Source organism: Eutrema salsugineum, unplaced genomic scaffold, assembly GCF_000478725.1.
Source record: "Eutrema salsugineum unplaced genomic scaffold, Eutsalg1_0 scaffold_9, whole genome shotgun sequence".
Lineage (NCBI taxonomy): Eukaryota > Viridiplantae > Streptophyta > Magnoliopsida > Brassicales > Brassicaceae > Eutrema > Eutrema salsugineum.
In genome coordinates this window covers 9,624,458-9,646,528 of record NW_006256342.1, presented here as the reverse complement: position 1 = coordinate 9,646,528, position 22,071 = coordinate 9,624,458, and the positions used below count along the sequence as shown (strand labels likewise).

The 22,071-nt window shown below is 45.5% G+C and overlaps 2 protein-coding genes across 2 annotated transcripts; one reads left to right on the top strand and one right to left on the bottom strand.

Moving 5' to 3' along the window:
- The first annotated feature begins 13,281 nt into the window (after positions 1 to 13,281).
- Positions 13,282 to 14,517, top strand: LOC112085373. Its single transcript, XM_024154584.1, has one exon. It carries the CDS (start codon positions 13,282 to 13,284, stop codon positions 14,515 to 14,517), a length of 1,236 nt encoding a protein of 411 aa, XP_024010352.1.
- Positions 14,518 to 19,095: 4,578 nt separating this feature from the next.
- On the bottom strand, positions 19,096 to 21,709 carry LOC112085360 (uncharacterized protein At3g60930, chloroplastic-like). Its single transcript, XM_024154572.1, has 3 exons — positions 20,821 to 21,709; positions 19,940 to 20,727; positions 19,096 to 19,866 (listed from the first exon to the last, which is right to left on the bottom strand). The coding sequence occupies exons 1-3, from the start codon at positions 21,707 to 21,709 to the stop codon at positions 19,096 to 19,098; spliced, it is 2,448 nt and encodes an 815-aa protein (XP_024010340.1).
- Between the last annotated feature and the right edge of the window lie 362 nt (positions 21,710 to 22,071).

Below are 22,071 nucleotides of genomic sequence, written 5' to 3'. Positions count from 1 at the left end.
ACCCTTCCTTGCTCTTGGTTGAAGCTTACCATCATCAAGATGAAAGTAACACACACAACCGGATCTACACAGATGATTAAAGCTTGGTGATGTCTTAGACCAAACCTCTTCTGGAATCTGACCCTGTATAGCAGACGTAGGAGTTCTGTTGATCAAGTACACAGCTGTGTACACCGCCTCTGCCCAAAATGCCTTAGGTGATCCAGATTCACTCAAGATACTTCTAACCCTTTCAAGTATTGTACGATTCATTCTCTCAACAACACCATATTATTGAGGTGTGTGAGGAATCGTTTTGTGTCTAGCAATACCATTCTCGGTGCAGAAAGCATCAAACTCTTTGTTACAGAACTTTAAGCCGTTGTCAGTCCTCAACTTCTTAACTTTTAACCCTGACTGATTTTCTACTAACAGTTTCCATTCCACAAACTTGTCAAATGCCTGATCCTTAGTCCTCAGAAAGTAGACCCACACTTTCCTAGAAAATTCATCCACCAGACTTAGAAAGTAATGACACTTACCAAGTGACTCTGGAATATTAGGAGATCCCCACAAATCCGCATGTATGTATTCCAAACAGCTCTTGCTTGTGTGAGCTCCGGATTTGTAACTTTGACGATGAGCCTTCCCAAATATACAGCTTTCACAAAACTGGATATTGGAAACTTTTGAACCATCAAGATATCCCTTTTTGACCATGATATCAAGTCCCTTCTGACTCATGTGGCCTAACCTGCAGTGCCACAATTGAGTTTCGTCTTTTTCAGCAACAGAGTGATCTTCCCCAGCTTGACTGTGACCTTGTAGGAAATATAGCTTGTGTGTTCTCTTGGCAGTAAGAACTGTCTTCCCACTCTTCTTGACAATCAAAACCCCATTTTTGGAACTAAAAGTACATCCAAGTTCTTCAAATGATCCCAATGATAAGAGGTTTCTGGAGAAATCTGGAACATATCTTACATTTTTGATCATGACGTTCCCTCCATCTGCAGTTTTTAACCGTATAATTCCAATACCCCTGACTGTGGAAACGGACTCATTAGCCATCCTTACGGACCCAGCTGTGAACTCCTCTAGTTCCACGAACCAGTCTCTTCTTGGAGTCATGTGAAAAGTGCAGCCAGTATCCATGATCCAAATTTCTTTGAAGTCACAAGCCTCAGCTACATTTGCATCTGACACCACCAGAGACTCTATAAACTCAATGCCAGTAACCGCTGATGATTCTCCAGTGACCTGAGCCTTATCTTTTCCCTGACGGCTCGCCTTCTTAGGACAGTCCTTTTTGAAATGCCCCTCTCCACCACAAATCCTGCAGGTGTAAACAGTTCCTTTACCCTTGTTCTTCTTGGACTTGTTGTACTGTTTTCCAGAGTTTGAGTCCTTTGACGTTTTCCCCTTTGCATTTGGATTCGAGTATAACACCTCTCCTTGAGTCTTGACTGACTTCCCACTCGAAAACTCAAGTTGTTTTGAGTGTATGATGTTTATAACACCATCTAAGGTCATGTCAGTCTTGGAGTATTTCATAGTATCACGTAGCTGATCAAATTGCTTTGGCAGCGACATTAGGAGCAAAATTGCTTGATCCTCATCAGGAACTTCTACCATAACATTCCCTAGATCCGTTACTATCCTCAAGAACTCATCAATATTATTCTCTAATGACGAGGACTCATTCATCCTGAAACTATAGAGCTTTTGTTTCAGATACATCCTATTTGGCAAAGCCTTCGACATATACTGCTCATCTAGGATCCTTAACATACCAACCGCAGTTTGTTCCTTGATGATCTTCCTTAGAATCTTATCGGTAACACTAGTAACTATAGTGCTCCGTACCTTTCGTTGTTTCTTGGCCAGATCCGGATCCGTCACTTCGGATTTTAACGTCTCATCCGTATTTTTTCCTTAGGTTGATTCTCCTTTTACTGGAGCCTTGTCTATCCCTGCTTCTTGTGCCTGATACGCCTCTACTAAGCCAAGTAGATCCAAGTTTGCGAACAGTCTCTCCTTCCACATGTTGTAATCGATTACGCCATGGAATTTCTCTATTTGACTTTCGCGGAAGACATCGTGATAGAGATTCACTGGCCAAACGATAGGATGCACGAGCTCGATCCTTCTTGCCCAATATTCCCGACCTAGGGCTCTGATACCACTTGTTGAGAAATCTCGATCTAGCTCAGCTCAGACACCGATTCCACCGAACAACACGAGATCGGAGATTTCCGTTTGCAAGATACACGAACAGAGCAATTTGCAGAAAGTAAATGAGACGAGAGATTTATCCAGTTCGGGAGCAAACCGCTTCCCTACGTCTGGCCGAGGATTCCTCGGAATTCACTAGAACACTCCCCTTACAATCGTCGTCTCTCACTGGAAAACTATGAGATGTAGCTTTCACTCACCGGTAATTACACTATCTCTCTAGTTCTCCCTTTCTCTCTCCTCACAATACAAAAGATTCACTCTCTCGTATACAATTGTTTGTTACAACTTATTTCCAGTCTCTAACCGACTCTTATCCACATCGGAATCCAAAACTGAAACACAGATACGCCTGCGCGTGATCTTCACGCTCTAACGGTCTGATCTTCACTGAGCTGGAAATAGAGTTTTGAGCAGAACGACGACGTGTAACACCGAACCAACTTAAACCCGAGAATCGATAACCTGATCTTGAGCCGGTTCAAATCTAAGCCCCTAAACCGGAAGCTTCTGTTCCATTTAGTGTGTTATATCAACCAATATACAACATATAAGATTCACTTCTCTTATGTAAATCTTCTCGAAGTTCTCGATCAGTGAGACGCTCAAGTTTCTTGGAAAATATAGATAGTTTGTTGGCCAGTGAATGATATTGTTTCCTTAGCCTATCAAGATATTTCCAAGTGTTTTTTCCTCTTTTTCGATTAACAACATTTCTCATAATTTTAAAAAATCATCTTAATATATAGAGAAATATCAAACGAATTGAGACAAGAAAACCTGAAGGCCATAATTTCACAGAAACTGTATAGCTACGCAGAAGTGAAAGAAATCACAAATTCCTTTGAAGAAGTGGTTAGGAGAGGAGGATTTGGAATTGTTTATAAAGGAAGACTTTGTGATAGTGGCGTGGTTACGATGAAGGTATTACAAGACTCAAAGAGTAATAATGAAGATATTACTATCTCGAAATTGAAACTTTATACCTTTTTTAGTAACTGAGAGGTTTTCAAAGTTCACTTTTTTTTTTTAATTCTATATTTTTGTTATACCCTCCAAGTAAAAATTAAGAATTTTTTAGTCACTATTTTTGCTATAATTTTTCTATTCCCACCAAGCACCAAGTTAAAATTTAGTATTTTTGCTATATTTTGTTGTCTGGATATTTTTTTTTGTCTGGGTATGAAATTAAACATTTTCTAATATATGGGTTTTCGCACATATCAAAAGTGTAGGTACACATAGGGACCGCGATCAACTGTCCATCCTTTGTATCAGACGCATCTTCGGTAGCTTCTTCGGTCAGGAATGTTCATCTAGTGCATCTGGTACATTCTTCTAGCTATCTTCGAATTCAGCTCGTCCTTGCATGTTTTCAGCTTGACCAAACTGATTTTTAGGATCACTTGGTCAATAGAATTCAGCTCCATGGCCTTGTCTTGAGTCAGATGGTTTCTTTGTTAAGTTAGTCTCCTTTTGGTCTGTGAAAGACTGATCTCGGCTAACATGGTTGTATTCTCGTTCTTGCTTGAGAACTCTTCGACCATCTTACCCTATTAACTCTCCTTTGAACGTATTGAACTTGTATTGAAGTTCTTTGACCAGGTTTCTGGTCAAGATTCCCTTAGATATAAATGATGCTTGTAAGTTGTAACCCATCGTTTGTTGGATAAGCTTGAATACTTGGACAGCAAGATATTAGGAAAGGAAATATTCCTAGGAGTTATCTAAGGATTAGGAAATTACTATTTCTAATAGGTTTAGGAGTTATCTAACCTATTCACTATATAAGAGTTACCAAAGTTTGTGGTAAACCTTATGAGGTTGAGAGCTTTAGTTTTTGAGTTAGTTTTCTAAAGCAATAAAGAGAGTTATTCTAAATTCTTGAGTTCTTAAGTTCATAATCGATATTACAAACTTGATTTGGTATCAGAGCTAACAAAACATGGGGGATTTGATACCTGCGACAGAGAAACCTAAAGAAGGAGGACCTTCTTCAATCACATGCCCGATGCTTAACACAACTAATTATACGGTCTGGTCTATGCGAATGAGAATTTGTCTCAAAGTCCACAAAGTCTGGGAATCAGTGGATCCAGGAACAGCAGACGAAGAGAAAAACAACTTGGCGATGGGTCTGTTATTCCAATCTATACCGGAGTCTTTAGTGTTACAGGTCGGCGAGCTTACAACCGCAAAACAGATATGGGAAGCGATCAGAACAAGATACGTTGGAGCAGAGAGGGTGAAAGAGGCTCGACTACAAACTTTAATGGCTGAGTTTGACCGGTTAAAGATGAAAGAATCTGAGAACATCGATGAGTTTTCAGGGAAACTATCGGAGATCTCGTCAAAATCAGCAGCTCTTGGAGTAAGTATCGAAGACTCCAAGCTAGTAAAGAAATTTCTTAAAAGTCTGCCTCAGAAATTCATTCACATTGTGGCGTCTCTCGAACAAGTCTTGGATCTTAATGCAACCAGTTTCGAAGAGATCATAGGACGGTTAAAAGCTTATGAAGAGAGGATTTCCGAAGAAGAAGTAACACAAGAAGATACAACGAAACTTATGTATGCGAATTCTGATGACCAGACAGGACAATCAAGTCAGGATTACAACAGTAACTGGAACAACAATTGGAGAGGAAGAGGTCGTGGAGGACGACGAGGCAGGGGTCGTGGAAGAACAAACCAAAGAAGAGAAGCATCAACGATAACCTGTTATCGATGTGATAAGATCGGCCACTATGCCTCTAATTGTCCAGATCGACTATTGAAGCTCCAAGAAACACAAGAAAGTACTAATAGTGAGACACAGAGTGCCGATGAGTTACTGATGCATGAGGTGGTCTACTTGAACGAAAAACACTGCACACCTAGCAACTATGAGACAAACTCAGGAGATGAGGACATATGGTATCTCGATAATGGGGCTAGCAATCACATGACGGGTAATCGGAGATATTTTTCAAGAATCGACGAATCAATCACAGGAAAAGTTCGATTTGGTGATGATTCTCGAATAGATATTAAAGGCAAAGGATCGATCTCGTTCACAGATATGAATGGAGAACCAAGAACGATGACAGACGTCTACTTTATCCCAGATCTTAAAAGCAACATAATTAGCCTTGGACAAGCAACAGAATCCGGATGCGATATAAGGATGAAGGGAGAATGTTTGACAATGCATGATGCAAAGGGAAAGCTTCTTGCAAAAGCCAATCGGTCCAAGAACAGGTTATACAAGGTTCGTATGGGGATAAGAGAACATCAATGTCTACACCTATCAACAATGAGTGAATCGAAGAAGTGGCATTCAAGACTTGGACATATAAACTTTGATACGATCAAGTCCATGGTGAGCAAGGAACTTGTGCAAGGAATTTCTGGTGTGAGCTTTGAAAAGGAGATATGTGGTCCATGTCTATTGGGAAAACAGGCGAGAAAGGCATTCCCTCAAGCCACAAGTTATCGAGCAAACAAAGTACTTGAACTCGTACATGGTGATCTGTGTGGCCCTATATCACCAAGTACTTCAGCTGGGAACAAGTACGTATTCGTGATTATCGACGACTGCACCAGATATATGTGGACAATTCTTCTCAAAGAGAAAAGTGATGCTTTCACAAAATTCAGAAAGTTCAAAAGTTTAGTCGAAGCAGAGTCAAGGGAAAGAATCCAAACTTTTCGAACAGACAGAGGAGGTGAATTCGTCAACAGCGAGTTTAATGAGTTTTGTGATACATCAGGCATAAGGAGGCATCTCACTGCACCATACACTCCACAACAAAACGGTGTTGTGGAGAGAAGGAACAGAACTTTGTTAGAAATGGCGAGGAGCATTATGAAGGACATGCGAGTGCCAAACCATTTATGGGGAGAAGCTATTAGGCACAGCACATATATCATAAATCGGGTAGCCACACGAGCACTAACAGACAAAACACCATACGAGCTTTACCGAAGCAAGAAACCAAACATAAGCCATCTGAAGATTTTTGGGTGTATCGCATATGCGAAGGTTGAAAAACCATCACTTAAAAAGCTAGACGATAGAGCTCGTATGCTTGTTCATCTCGGAACAGAGCCCGGATCAAAGGCTTATCGATTGCTTGACCCACAAGCCCGGAGAATAATAGTAAGCAGAGATGTGGTGTTTGATGAGACAAAAGGATGGAATTGGAATTCATTGGATCCTGAAGATAGACAAAACGGAGGTTTTAAGGTCATCTTAGGGGAATTTGGAAATCATGGCATCCAAAGAACAGATACCGAACCAGAAACAGAGCAAGAAGTCGAAACAGGGGAGGATATCGATTCACCTGGAGATGTAATCGGAAACAATGGTGATACAGCTGCGTACGAAGAAGAAGCAGATACTCAGAGTGAGAATACTCAAGCACAACCAGCTCTGCGAAGATCGACAATACCATCAGTACCTCCCAAGTACTTGGTGGAGAATTACGTGCTGTTAGCTGAAGAGGAAGGCGCGAAATTATTGATGTGCCTAAATGATGAACCGGCCAACTTCGAAGAAGCCAAGCAATCAAAAGAATGGGAACGCGTGTGAGGCTGAACTCGGTTCAATCGAGAAGAATGGAACCTGGACTCTAGTCGATCTTCCACCTGGAACAAAACCCATAGGACTAAAATGGGTATTCAAACTAAAAAGAAACTCAGATGGGAGTATTAACAAATACAAAGCTTGTTTGGTGGCGAAAGGTTATGTACAACGTTATAGAGTTGATTTCGATGAGGTCTTTGCACCAGTAGCACGATTGGAAAGCATAAGGTTACTCGTTAATCTTGCAGCATCGAACAGGTGGGAAATACATCATCTAGATGTCAAGACAGCTTTTCTCCATGGGGACCTAAAAGAAGTAGTATACGTTACGCAACCAGAGGGGTACGAAAGGAAAGGAGAAGAAGCCAAAGTCTACAAATTACATAAAGCTTTGTATGGGTTAAAACAGGCACCTAGAGCATGGAACAACAAGTTAAACGACATTCTTGTGGGGTTAAAGTTTGAAAAATGCTCAAAGGAACCATCTGTTTATCGAAAGGAGCTTGGTGGAAGTCTCTTGATAGTAGCGGTATATGTTGATGACTTGTTCGTCACAGGTTCGAATAGAGAAGTCATTAACAAGTTCAAGGGAGAGATGTCTTCGAAGTTTGACATGAGCGATCTCGGAAGGTTAACATACTATCTTGGAATAGAAGTATGTCAACATGAAGAAGGTATTTCCTTGTGTCAAACTCGATATGCTTGCAAAATCTTGGAAGAAGCTGGACTAGTAAACTGCAATCCGACGCAAATACCAATGGAGCTTGGGCTAAAGTTGTCAAAGGCAGAAGATGAAAAAGAGATCGATGCAACAGGGTATCGAAAAAAGGTTGGCTGTCTCAGATACCTGCTTCACACAAGACCAGATCTCTCATAATGCGTAGGAGTGTTGAGTCGATACATGCAAAGTCCAAGAACATCTCATGGGGCTGCAATAAAGCAGTGCTTGCGGTACTTACAAGGTACTACTTCGTTGGGACTTGTTTTTAAACATCCAGGTTCAAAGGTACCTAAACTACTTGGCTATAGTGATAGTAGTCATAACGTGGATCCTGATGATGGTAAGAGTACTGCCGGTCACATTTTTTATCTTGGAGAGAGTCCTATAACTTGGTGCTCACAGAAACAAGAGATAGTAGCATTGTCTTCCTGTGAAGCCGAGTTTATGGCAGGAACTGAAGCAGCAAGACAGGCGATCTGGTTGCAAGATCTATTGAGTGAAGTCACAGGGTCATCGAGTGAAAGAGTAGTAATTCGAATTGACAATCAATCCGCTATAGCTCTTACAAAGAACCCGGTTTTCCATGGACGAAGCAAGCACATACACAGAAGATTTCACTTCATCAGAGAATGTGTTGAGCACGGACAAATAGAAGTTGAACATGTTCCTGGAGCTGAAACAAAGGCTGACATTTTAACAAAAGCTCCTGAGAAATGAGAGAATACATAGGAGTTCAAGATGTGTCCAAGAGTGGCTTCAAACTTAAAGGGGAGAATGTTGGATAAGCTTGAATACTTAGACAGCAAGATATTAGGAAAAGGAAATATTCCTAGGAGTTATCTAAGGATTAGGAAATTACTATTTCTAATAGGTTTAGGAGTTATCTAACCTACTCACTATATAAGAGTTACCAAAGTTTGTGGTAAACCTTATGAGGTTGAGAGCTTTAGTTTTTGAGTTAGTTTTCTAAAGCAATAAAGAGAGTTATTCTAAATTCTTGAGTTCTTAAGTTCATAATCGATATTACAAACTTGATCGTCTTGTGTCATCAATTGGATCTGAGTGGTGATAAATAGATTTTTCATTTATATCAATTACCCAAAATTATGCTCACGTCATTGTAGTATTTGAGGATTAATCTAGCTAGGGAGGTATGAGAATTACACACTAAGAATGAAAGATATTGCCTTAGCTAAGCAAATCAAGTAGTTTGAGTTTATCTATTAATCCTAATCAAATTTAAAGCATAAAACGAAGCAAGACTAAAGCAATAAAAAGGCATATATAGAAGCAACAAGACAATTCAAGATTAAAGAAGGCAAGAAATCAAGATTTAACAAGAGAATCCTTGGGTAAAAGTAATTGACTTGGGCTATTCTTAGCTAATCAATGGTGCCAATTCACTCAATAATGTTTTTCCTTATGTCTAAACCACTTAAACAAGACCAATCTATTTCTATGACACTGATCACTTTTTTTAATTACTCTAATTAAGAACAAATTTCTATTTGTAATTAAGGACTTATCAAGCAATAAAAAGGTTTATTAACTAGTAAGCATCCTACACATCTTTTTCCATAGCCTAAGAATGCAAATCACTCATTTGATTCATTGGAGAATTTTATCACACCTTCTGGGCATGAATTTTTTTATGTTCTAAATTAACTCGATTTAAGTTAATCTAGCGTGACCAAATGAGAATGTAAAACTTATAAACTAAGCCCTGAAACCATGGATCAACCTAAAAATACCTAAATTATGATGCCCAAGGGTAGCTTGGCTTCAGGTTTTAAATTCATAAACACTAGGCATCTGTAAGTGCATAAATGTGTGTTGTACTACTTAGGATATCAGTTCAAAGGGAGAGCACGCTTTTCTACAAAAACTTTAGACATGGAACTAGTAAACAGGTTCTACGACAAAAGGGAGTTTTTATAGGATTTTAGTGTCACAAAAATTTTAAATAATGCAAAACGAAAGAAAAGAAAAAACTAAAAATCCATGTAAGCTAATGATAAACAAATGTTGATTGGCAAGGATATCTCCAGAGAATGTACGATTCATAACATGATTCAAAGCTCATAACATGATTCAGTTAACGCTCTTTAATTATAGATTCTATCAAACTCTTGGAACTCAAAATACGGATATATGACTAGTCTATTGACTTAGCACTAACCAATTAATCTAAAAAAATTTAACAAGACTTCTTTCGATGGTTGCTACACAGAAAATTATGCAATGAAATCAAGTTTCGCCTGCGCTCACAACGCCCTATAAGTATGCTTTTGTTTGTTATAACACCATCTGAAGCTAGATCCGGTTTAATAAATACAGCACTTTCGTGGTTTTATCAATCCTAATATCAGCAACAAGTTTATGACAATAACTTTATACCATATGAATAAACCTAGAAGAAAGAGAACTAGAATTTGGCTAAGTAAAACATATAATCCTCATCGAACATGTGATCCCCTTCGATTAGTTCCTTAAACCTAAATACCAAACTACTCAAACATTATTAAGGAAATAAAAATATGGTCAATGGATGCACAAATAAAATCAAGAAAGGAACCAAAATGATTCAAGAGCAATCTTTATCTCCCTAAGAACAAAGAACAAAAAGCTTAAAAAGTTTGGTGGATCAACAATTAAAATACTGAAGCACACGAACTAAGGCTCCTAAAGGAACATATTTATAGGTCTTATGGTGTCTAGTCATCATACTTAAGATTTCTTCAAAGATGAGATCAAACGGAAATCAAATGAGCTTGTAAATGGGCTTCTTGGACAAAAACAGGTTGGCCGCATGGAGCTTCTCCTGGACCAGTTGGGATCTTGTTGGCCATAGGTCAGAGTCTCTTCGAACTGCTTGACGGAACTTCTTGATCTTTATGTATCTTTTGACTGAACTGTTTTATCGTCCTCAGGTGAAGTGTAATGAAAGGCTGGCTGGTTTTTCTTTAATATCTCCAAATTTGGGTTGGATCAGATGGTGAAAAGGTTTTCATTTGTGGTTGAACTTCTGAAGGTTTGATGCTTAGCCGGAAATTTGGGTTTTCTTTAATTTGCAATGTTTTTTCCTAAGTAACCTTAAAAGAATCTTGACACTATAAATATACAAAATATTAGTAAAAACAATTAAACCAAATAAAACAATAAAGCGAAAGAAAAGCATACTAAAAATGGATAAAAACATGTTGTTATTAATCTACCTTACCCAAAGATCATCAAAGGACTACTCAGTAATCTCCATGAAAACAGCAAACTCATGAAGATAATTTTATTAGTTATGAGGAATGATTGAAGAAAGGAAAATTTAAGAAGAGAAATAAAATTAATTTGCACAATATACTCAAAATATCTCTTGCAAATTGAGAAAAATCTAATAAGAGAAAAAATTCAAAGAAAGAAAAAAAACCTCAAAATTAGGTTTAAAACTGATATAGTCAAAAGGATCGAACCGGGTCAGGACAAACCGGGTCTTAATCCAGTGAATCTGGGTTGCATGCAGCTCACAGCTGGCAGGTTGAGTCGATGGAGTGTGGTCGATATTTGGCCTCGGACACGTCTGGTCAATGTTTATTCTCTCTATCTAGTTTGGCGGGTTGAAACACAGGACGTAACATGGTGTTCAAGTCGATGTCCTCAGTCTGACATTTTCCCTGGTCAATCTCCACCGATTGGCAGTGGGTATGGCATGTCGGTGTTCATAGGTCGATGCCGGTGATAAGTGGCTATTGTTGGGGTCGGTTTCCACCCCACACAAATAAACCATCCCAAAATAACTAAATATAGAAAATGGGAGAGCCGTGATCATCAAAACGGGAGAGCCATTCTCACCAAGGCAAGAAGGAGAGCCGTTTCCACCAAGAAAGGTGGGAGAGCCGTTTTTACCAAGAAAGGCGGGAGAGCCGCGATTGCCAGGTGGGAGAGCCGAGAAGAAAGAGATGGGCCGAGCCGTATAACATAACATAGGCCGAGCCCCTGTCTTAAATACCTGGGCCGAGCCGTGCCGCGGAGAGGTGGAGCGAATTATGTCAAGTGGGCCGAGCCGTAAAGAAAGCATGATGGGCCGAGCCGAAGCCTTGAAGAGGCGAAGCCCACGAAAAACCCTAGGCAAGATGCAAAGTCGGTCAGCCGCACGAGGCAATAAGGAAATATTCTGAAAATCTCGCCCGAGATTCTCGGCTAGGCGGTTTAGAAAATCAGTATAAATATGTGGTGTATGTAATTCATTCCGCCAACTTTTTGCAACCCGAAGCAATAAGAACCAAACACTTTCACAGCAAGAAATGCTTTCTTTTGATCTTACTGTTTTTGGCGATAAGCCCTAGAAGTTTCCGATCCCTTAGTTTTCTTTACAAATCTTAGGTTGTGCGAGTTTTGGCTCACACAATTTGGCGCCGTCTGTGGAGACACGAAATTTTCTTACTCTATATCGACAAAGCTTTAAGATTCGAAGAAAATGGCGAGCAACGCTAACAACGACAACAACCACACCGGTAACGGCGCGGATAGGGACGCTCCAGGATCAGGCACAACGACCGCGCCGACAACAACGGCGACGACCGAAACCCATGAGGAGATGCGATACATGATAGCTGCGTTGATGAAAAAGATCGACGACCAAGACAAAAGAAACGAGGCGATTACGGCGAGGCTCGACGCAATGGCAGCAGAGCGACAGCATCCGACTTGGAGAGCCAGAGTCAACGACCCGATGGACGGAATTCGGAGACGCTTCGACTTCTCGACGCCCGCCGAAGCCTCAGGGAGTGGTGCAAGAAACTCCTCTTTTCTTCGTCCCCTCGACGAACGCACTCCTGCAGCAACCCGAATCAACATGACCGAGCCGCCTCCACTACGCCGCAACTCCAGGCAACGAGCCGGCGAGGAAGGAGACGACGCGATCGATGTAGACGCCCAGCAAAACAACGAGACCATAAATCCGCAACAAACTGGCTCGGCTCGTCGAATCAGTGAAGAAGAACTCGCCTCGGCACTGAACGGCATCCGGACTGACGAAGTCTCCGATCCAGCCCGAGGCGATAACCCAACCGAAGCGGACGAAAATCCCCAATGGAACGAGCAGGAAGAGCGCGAAGACGAGCGGAGGCGAAAGGAGCGGGAGCGACTCCCCCAATCAAAGGGAATGTCTCACGCACAAACCCTCGAGCTTAAAGAGATGCGAGCCTCTATGGCTCGAACGGTAGCTGAAATACGCGCTATGAAATCCCAAGTGCACAACGCGACAAGTGCCGCACCCGAAATCGACCGAATGCTCGAAGAAACCCAAAGAACCCCGTTCACTGCAAGGATCACGGAAGCCAGGATTCCCGAGCTAGGGAAGGTGAGAATTCTGTTCAACGAAGGAACAACCGACCCAAAAGCACACATCACAGCGTTTCGAATAGCGATGGGGCGAGCCTTCACAAAGAACGCCGCTAAACTCACCGAGCGCGAAGTGGATGCCGGATACTGTCTGCTCTTCGTGGAGCATCTCAAGGGAGCCGCACTCGAGTGGTTCTCAAGGCAGGAACGAAATTCAATCGGCAGTTTTCAGCAGCTCTCCGCCCTGTTCCTTAAACAATACTCGATGTTTATGGACAGAGGAACATCTGATGCCGATCTATGGACACTATCTCAAGGACCGAACGAACCGCTTCGGGATTACATGACGCGATTCAAGGCGGTCGTATCCAAAATAGAAGGGATAAGCGACAAGGCTGCACTCGAGGCTCTGAAACGATCCTTGTGGTACAAATCCGAATTCCGCCGCGAGATGGCTCTCAATACGCCGCAAACAATTCAAGACGCGTTGCACCGATCATCAGACTTCGTCGTAAACGAGGAGGAAATGAAAAACTTGGACGAGCAGTACGAAGCCACGAAAGCAGCAATCCGAAGCTCAATTGTGCCACGCCCAGCGAAGAATGGCAATCCATCAAGCAACGCGGCAACGCAGAGTTCGGAAGAGCCTAGGAGCGGAGGTGCCCATAACTACCAGGTCAGCTCCGGACGCGGAAGAGGAGAGCCGCGCAACAATACTTGGGTAAGAAAGTCAGCCAACTACGACGAGAAGGCTTTCTGCGAGTATCACCAGACCTACGGACACTCAACGGCTCAATGCCGGACCCTGGGAGCAAAGCTCGCAGCCAAAATGGCAGCAGGAGAGCTCCAAAACGCGGTCAGCCTCAAGGACCTTGTCCCTAACGAACAACAGGAAAAAGCCGAGCCGAACGGTGCGGCGGAACCAGCGAATCCTCCCCAACGAGGCGACAACCCCAAGCGCGACAGGCGAGGCGAACCTGAAGAGCGACCCGAGCCGAGGCAAAGGATCAATATGATCATGGGTGGATCCCAGTACTATCAAGATACCGTTTCCTCAATCAAAGCCTATCAGCGCCGAGCCGAAGCAAAGGAGAATTGGACAGAGCCGACTGACATCCCAAACACGGTGATCTCTTTTGCTGAGGAGGAAACAGCAGGAATCGATCGACCTCACAATGATCCGTTAGTAGTCGAGCTAACGATCAGGGATCATGACGTAGCAAGGGTGCTCATCGATACTGGAAGCTCGGTGAATGTCGTCTTCAGGGAAACGCTCAGAAGAATGGGAATCGACCTCTCCGAGGTGGAGGCAATCCCCAAACCTCTAACCGGATTTTCGGGAGAAACGACGATGACTATGGGAACGATCATGCTTCCTGTGGTAGCTGGCGGAGTCACCAAGATCGTCGAGTTTTGCGTCACTGACCTCCCAGCCATCTATAACGTCATCATGGGAACCCCTTGGATCAACGGGATGAGGGCGGTACCTTCCACCTATCATCTTTGTCTCAAATTCCCAACTCCATCAGGTGTCAAAACGATATGGGGAAATCAGAAGGAATCAAGAAATTGCTTCCTAACCGAGCACAAGCTAAGGAACCCCGTCACCGACGCACGAGCTGACATAGACCGCAAAAAGATGAAGACAGACAGAGAGCCCGCGAACGAACTCTCCAAACTCTTATAGCAATTACAGATCACGGAGAGCCGCGAAACACGCACCGAGCCGATATGTGACGCAGTGGACTCGGTGTGCATAGACGAGGCGCATCCGGAGCGGTGCGTCGAAATTGGAACACAACTAGGCGAACCTCTGAGAAGCAAGCTCCTTTCCCTCCTCAAGGAAAACATCGATACCTTCGCCTGGACGGCGGAAGACATGCCAGGCATCAGCGTCGACGTAACCTGTCACCAGCTTAATGTGGATCCAACCTTCAAACCAGTCAAGCAGAAAAGAAGAAAGCTTGGTCCAGAACGAGCTAAAGCAGTCAACGACGAAGTTGAGAGATTACTCAAGGTAGGATCAATCACCGAGGCCAAATATCCGGACTGGCTCGCAAACCCGGTGGTTGTGAAGAAGAAGAACGGCAAGTGGCGAGTCTGTGTGGATTTCACCGACCTCAACAAGGCGTGCCCAAAAGACAGCTTTCCCCTGCCACATATCAACCGGCTCGTCGAGGCCACTGCGGGGAACAAACTGTTAACGTTTATGGACGCGTTCTCCGGCTATAATCAGATCCTGATGCATCCTGATGATCGGGAAAAAACGACATTCATAACCGATCGCGGGATATATTGCTACAAAGTCATGCCGTTCGGGCTCAAAAACGCAGGAGCAACGTATCAACGGCTCGTCAACAAAATGTTTGCAGCTCAGCTCGGGAAAACTATGGAGGTATACATCGACGACATGTTAGTTAAGTCACTCGAGGAGGAAGACCACGTCGCGCACCTACAAGAATGTTTCGAACAGTTGAACAAGCACAACATGAAGCTAAATCCGGCGAAGTGCAGGTTCGCAGTCACCTCGGGAGAATTCCTCGGCTATCTGGTAACCCACCGAGGCATAGAAGCAAACTCCAAGCAGATTAAGGCGTTAGTTGAAATGCCCTCTCCAAGGACGAAGCGCGAAGTACAAAGGTTAACAGGGAGAGTCGCTGCGTTAAATCGATTTATCTCCCGTTCCACGGACAAATGCCTGCCTTTCTACGACACCCTCAGAGGAAACAAGAATTTTGAATGGGACGAACGATGTGAGACGGCTTTCCAAGAACTGAAGACTTATCTGGCGAGCCCGCCAATCTTAGCAAAACCGGTCGAAGGAGAGCCGCTCTTCCTCTACATCGCGGTGTCTGCTACAGCTGTAAGTTGGGTATTAATCAGAGAAGAACGATCCGAGCAGAAACCCATTTTCTACATCAGCCAAACACTGACCGACGCCGAGACCCGCTACCCACAAATCGAGAAGGTCGCCCTAGCCGTCGTAGTCTCGGCTCGCAAGCTGCGCCCATACTTTCAGTCGCATTCGATTGTTGTGCTCGCCACCCTTCCGCTGCGTTCGATCCTGCACAGCCCAAGCCAATCCGGTCGGCTCGCCAAGTGGGCCATAGAGCTGAGCGAATACGACATCGAGTATCGGAATAGGTCGTCTGCAAAATCACAAGTGCTCGCTGATTTCCTCATTGAACTCCCGGCCGAAGCAACAAACGAGCCAACCCTAGACGAAGTATGGACATTGCACGTCGACGGCTCGTCATCTAAACATGGCTCGGGAATAGGAATCCACCTTACCTCTCCCACCGGAGAAATACTTGAGCAGTCCTTTCGCCTGAACTTCCACGCCTCGAACAACGAAGCGGAATACGAGGCACTGATCGCCGGCATACGGCTAGCACAAGGGATCGGAGTTCGAAAAATAAGAACCTTCTGCGACTCGCAGCTCGTAGCATGTCAGTTCAACGGAGAATACGAGGCGAAGGATGGACGTATGGGCGCTTACCTCAAAGTGGTCCGGGAGTTGGTGCAAAAGTTTGATGTGTTCGAACTCACTCGCATTCCCCGAGGAGAAAACACCTCGGCCGACGCCTTGGCAGCACTCGCTTCAACCTCGGACCCGGACCTCCGACGAACGATCCTAGTCGAATTCATCGAACGCCCTAGCATCGAAGAAGTAGAAGGAGTTCGGCTGATAAATCCCCCTGAACAAGTACCAGAAGACGACGAAGCCATTCCGATGGAGGAAGACGCCTCGGCGACCGAGCCGGAATACGGCTGCGACAAAGAATGGCTCGGGGCCATCCAAACGTACATCGCCGACGGAGAGGCGCCAACCGACAAATGGGAAGCCCACAAGCTTAAAGCTCAGGCAGCACGTTATGTCCTCGTCAATGGCGAGGTGTTTAAATGGAGATTTTCGGGGCCTCTCATGACATGCGTCGAAGGACCGGAAGCACGAAAGATCATGCACGAGGTGCATAGCGGCGCGTGCGGTAACCACTCCAGCGGAAGGTCGCTCGCTATCAAGATAAAACGGCACGGCTACTTCTGGCCTACGATGGTCAAAGACTGCGAGAAATTCACGGTGAAATGCAAGAAATGTCAGCGGCACGCTCCAACAATTCACCAACCTACCGAGCTGCTCTCGTCAATTTCGTCGCCCTATCCATTCATGAGATGGTCGATGGACATCGTCGGACCTCTACATCGCTCGAAACAGAAGCGTTTTCTGCTCGTCCTCACGGATTACTTTTCCAAGTGGGTCGAGGCCGATTCTTACGCAAGTATAAAAGATGTTCAGGTCGAACACTTCGTCTGGAAAAATATAATCTGCCGACACGGGGTCCCTTACGAGATCGTCACCGACAACGGATCCCAGTTTATTTCAACACGCTTCGAAGCTTTCTGCGAGAAGTGGAAAATCCGCCTCAGCAAATCCACGCCAAGATACCCTCAAGGGAATGGACAAGCCGAAACAGCCAACAAGACGATCCTCGATGGTCTGAAAAAGAGGCTCGACGAGAAGAAAGGACGGTGGGCAGACGAACTCGAAGAGTCCTTTGGTCTCATCGGACAACTCCGCGCCGAGCCACTGGGGAAACTCCATTCGCTCTGGTCTACGGATCGGAGTGCGTAATTCCCCCCGAGGTGGACTTCCCAGGTATTCGACGAAGACTTCTACCAGGACAAGAAGGCTTAAACCACTTAATGATGCTAGATGAGCTCGACCTAATCAACTAAAAGCGCGACCAAGCCCTAGTTCGAATTCAGAACTACCAACAAGCAACGGCGCGGTACTACAACAAAAACGTTTGTAGCCGAAGATTCAAAGAGGGAGAGCTCGTCCTCCGAAAGGTCTTCCAAAATACTGCCGAGAAGAACACAGGAAAGCTCGGAGCAAATTGGGAAGGTCCTTACAAGATCACCAAAGTGGTTCGTCCGGGAGTCTACGAACTCGCGACACTAGCCGACGAGGCGATTCCAAGATCATGGAACGCAATGCATCTGAAGAAATACTATCACTAAGGATACAGCACGACCAGCATGAACTACGGGACGGCTTGATCCCTGTAAAGGGTACGTAGGCAGCCCGTCTTCGGATGGGTTCAGCTGTCCCCCCTCCTAAAAAGGGGGGGGAGTGGGTACGTGTACACATACCTCCTTTAACTCTATTATTTTGACTTACCCATTTAGGAACGTCGCCACTTCGGCATATTCTCAGTTCGTTTTTAATCATCTACTTATTTCACTTTTGCCCTTGATTTCCTAGTTCAATTATTATCGCTTCGGCTAGCTTCACATTGTAACAAGCTCGGATCTTTAAAATTTTATCACTCATCGCTTTGGCAAGTAATCATACCACATCGGCATAATATCATGACCCGATTACCTCAGACCTTAATCGGTCCTAGGTTTCAGTTCGGCCAACTAAGCCTCCGAACGCCTCGTCTCGTTGCTGGCCACAACGGGACAACAAGTACAAGGTTCTCTAAACGGACTTTTACCACCTTTCCTAGGACGAGGGTGCAAATTACATCCTCTACGGATAAAAATTAAGCGCGCTATACAAGAATCAGACCAAAAACGTATCTGGTCGCCACAGTTTACTATCGCACACGAGAATATAAGTCGAGACTACATCGCTTTCTCTAAAACCGAAGTAAACTCCTAAACCCGGATAAACATACTCGAGAACACCGGTCCTTAGACAGGTTCGATAACACTTCAACCTCGGCTAACAAAAGCAAAACGCCTCGTCGTTTTTACGGCTCGGTATCACTCAAAGCGAAACGCCTCGTCGTTTTTACAGCTCGGTATCACTCGAAGCGAAAAGCCTTGTCGTTTTTACGGCTCGGTATCACTCGAAGCAAAACGCCTCGTCGTTTTTACGGCTCGGTATCACTCGAAGCAAAACGCCTCGTCGTTTTCACGGCTCGGCATCACTCGAAGCAAATGCCTCGGCGGTTTTCACATTTGACACATTCGAAACAGAACGCCTCGTCGTTTACACGGCTCCGGTCAATTTCGGAAATACAGTTAACGCAAAAATCGACATAACAGCCCTCGTCCTCGACAAGTTTACGTAAACACTTCTACGAAATTAATGGACAAGTAAATCCAAAAAACGGCTAAGGAAAATATATCCATTAAGCAAAAATAAAGAGTCGGGTGGATAAAGCCATCCAGGCACAAAACACATAAAAGTTCAACAAGGAGCGGGTAAAAATCTAAGTACAAAAACAAGCAAGAAAAATTTGTGAGCCAAAACTCATGCCGCGGATTGCGTCTCACGATCGGCGAGAAGGTTCGAGGAAATCGGCGTGCCCGCATTCGAGCCGTTCGGGTCGACAACGCCTAAATTGGCCGCTGTTTCTTCGATCGGCTCGTTACCGAGGGTTGTGTCAACTGAGTCCGGCAAAACGGGAGAGTAATACAGTTCGCCCCGAATCTCGGAAGCGATACGCTCGTACGCCTCTTCATCGGCATACTCGCTTTCCCAGCTTTTCAGCTTCGCTTCCTCGTCATCGAGCGTCGGGGCATCTGGTTTCTTCAGGTCGGCAATCATCGCCAGATTGCCCTTAATCTGTCCCAGATCATTCTCGTCATTCTTGGCTTTTTCAAGCCGAACCAGACCCTCCTCCACCTTGGCGAGGCGTTCTTGAAACTTCGCTGTAAGCTCTCGCCTCGCCTCCTTTTTCGCCCTCTTGACCTTAGCATCAAACAAGGCATCCTTGGCCTCGATACGCCTCTTCAGCATCGCCACCTCGGCACTTTTGGCTCTCCTCGCCTCCTCAAGGCGAATGACCGAGGCGGAGACTTTATCTACGTTTGCACGCAGGACGATCTTCTCCTCTTCCAGCCTGGACGCCCTGGCCGTCGCCTCGTCCAGTTTCCCCTTTACCGCCGCGGCTTCGGTCTGAGCCTCTTCCAGCTTCGTTTTCGACGATGCGGACTCAATTTTGGCCTCGGCCAAGCGACGTTCGACCTTAGACAGGTCCGCCTCGTACTCGGCCATTAGGTCGTTAATGGCCGCGACAAACTGCAGAAAATAAACTCGTGTCAAATACTTAGCGAAAATTCACGAAAGCAAAGGAAAGCAAAATGGAATGTACCTTGGTCCCGCGCTGCGCCATTGCGCCGTAGGACCTCGGCCTCCTCAACTTCTCCGGAGGAGGAAGACGCGTGTTCGCGTTATTTACACGCGAGAACATTATGGCGGAGGCGTCGGGGTCATCGACGACCAACTTGCGCGCGGCGGATTCTCTGGACGTCGGCTTCCGTCTCTTCTTGGACGGCTCGTCCCTCTCAACAGCGACCCCCTTCCCTTTATCAGCAGCCGAACGTTTTCGGCTCGGGTCGTGTTTCTGCACGACGGAAGTCGGGGGCCTCGTCGACTTCGGGAGGGCTAGAATAGCGGAGTTCGAAGGCTCTTTGTTCCAAACCGCTGAATCGCCCCCAGACGCCTTGGGAACAATTTCGCCCTGTTCCACCTCGGGCGCCACATCTCTTTCGACCACCTCGGTCGTATTACCCTCGGCAGCTCGGGTCGTCTCATCCTGGTTCGGCGGGTCGGTTTGAGGGGTGGCCTCGGCTTGCGCCGAAACCACCTCGGCTTGCGCCGGAACCACCTCGGCCTGCGCCCGAGCCGCCTCGGCAGCTCGTCTAGCGGCTTCTTCCTGTTCCCGTCTCTTCCTTTCTCGGAGGGTTAAGATCACCATCTTTTCGCGGGTATCTCTGGAGGAGCTGGAGGATGAAGAGCTGACGGGAACTCCTGCAAGAATGGCTCGCGCCTTCTCTACCCTCTCGAGGGTGAAATTCTTTCTCCAGTTAACCTTCCGCGCCGAAAGAGAATCTCGAACGGTGAACAGATCGTCGGGAATCGGGGGAAGATAGCACCGAACTGCAAAACAAAGCAAAAAAAAAGATAAGTGTCAGAAAAGGAAGAAAGTTTGAATCGAATCTCCGAGCCGAGGCAAAGCTTCGGGTCGGCTACCAAGTGGTCCCCAAGCGGTCTTGGTTCGGTAAACGTAATCCTCGCTGACCGACGCCTCGTTCACTAAAACGTAGAAGAAGCGTTCAGTCCAGAGCTGGTCCTTGCTGGGAAAACCGCCGATAATCCGTTGTTTCGTCTTGTTGGAAATATAGAACCTGTTTCCTTTCGGAGCCTTCCTGATTTCCAGCAAGTTCAGCAGGTGGTTCAGCTCAATGTCAAGACCGCATTCGAAGCTTCGGACTAAAATGCCGATCATATGCCGCAGTCCCCTCGGCATAATCTGCCCGATCGAGATCCCGTGTTTCCAAAGGTATTCGAGGATCACTCCGGGGATTGGGAACCAGAGGAAGCAAAGCTCGAAGAACGCCTCGTACAGAGTGAAATGATTCTCTGGAGGGTTGTCGGCGCGGTCGCTTTTCTCTGGGACAACGAACTCTACTGCCTCGGATATTCCGAAGCGATGCCTCAACACTTCGAGCGACTCAAGGGAGCAGAGTGAAGACCCAGGCGGGTCGGGTTTTTGCCTCTTAACTCTCGGTGTTCGTCCAGATGTGGAAGCACCTCGGGACGCTAGGAGGCGTTCCAACTCAAGCTTCGCCTCGAAAAGATCAAAGGGAAATGCCTCCTCCTCGGCCTTGAGCGCGGCTCGGTTAATGCCCTCGTTAGGAGCAGGATCCTGGGGACGGCTCGTCGAAACCGACGGCTCGCCATCCGGAGAGCCGACATCTGATGGGTTTTCATCATTTGACGCCTCGTCAGATGGACGGTGAGAACGGCTCGGCGAAGCAGACGCCTCGGAAGAATCTATCGCACCCCTCGCCTCGGCGTCTATACGGCTCAGCTCGTAGTGGAAAAGCGGATCTAACGAGTCGTCGGAACGGTTCGACATACTTTACAACTTTTACAATGAATTACAACTTGACTCAGCGAGCCTCTACCGGAAAAAGATCTGGAGCGGCGGAGACCTCGGAAACCCTAGCCGGAAAATAAATAAACTAGAGAGAGAAAGAAGAGAGAAGGGAGAGCTACCTTTAGTAAAAACGAGTGAGTCGGGAAATAATGAGGAGAAGTGAAGGAGCTCACCTATTTATAGAATAACGAGGCGCGTGAATTCCGCGTGAACCTCGGGAAGCCGTCCAACAGTGCGTAGGGTCCGCGGCGAATAGGTCATACCGGGTTGCGTCGTTTGCACGCGCCGAAAGATCCGGAACTTCCTCTCGGAAGACCAACAGTCAGGGTACCCAGGATAAC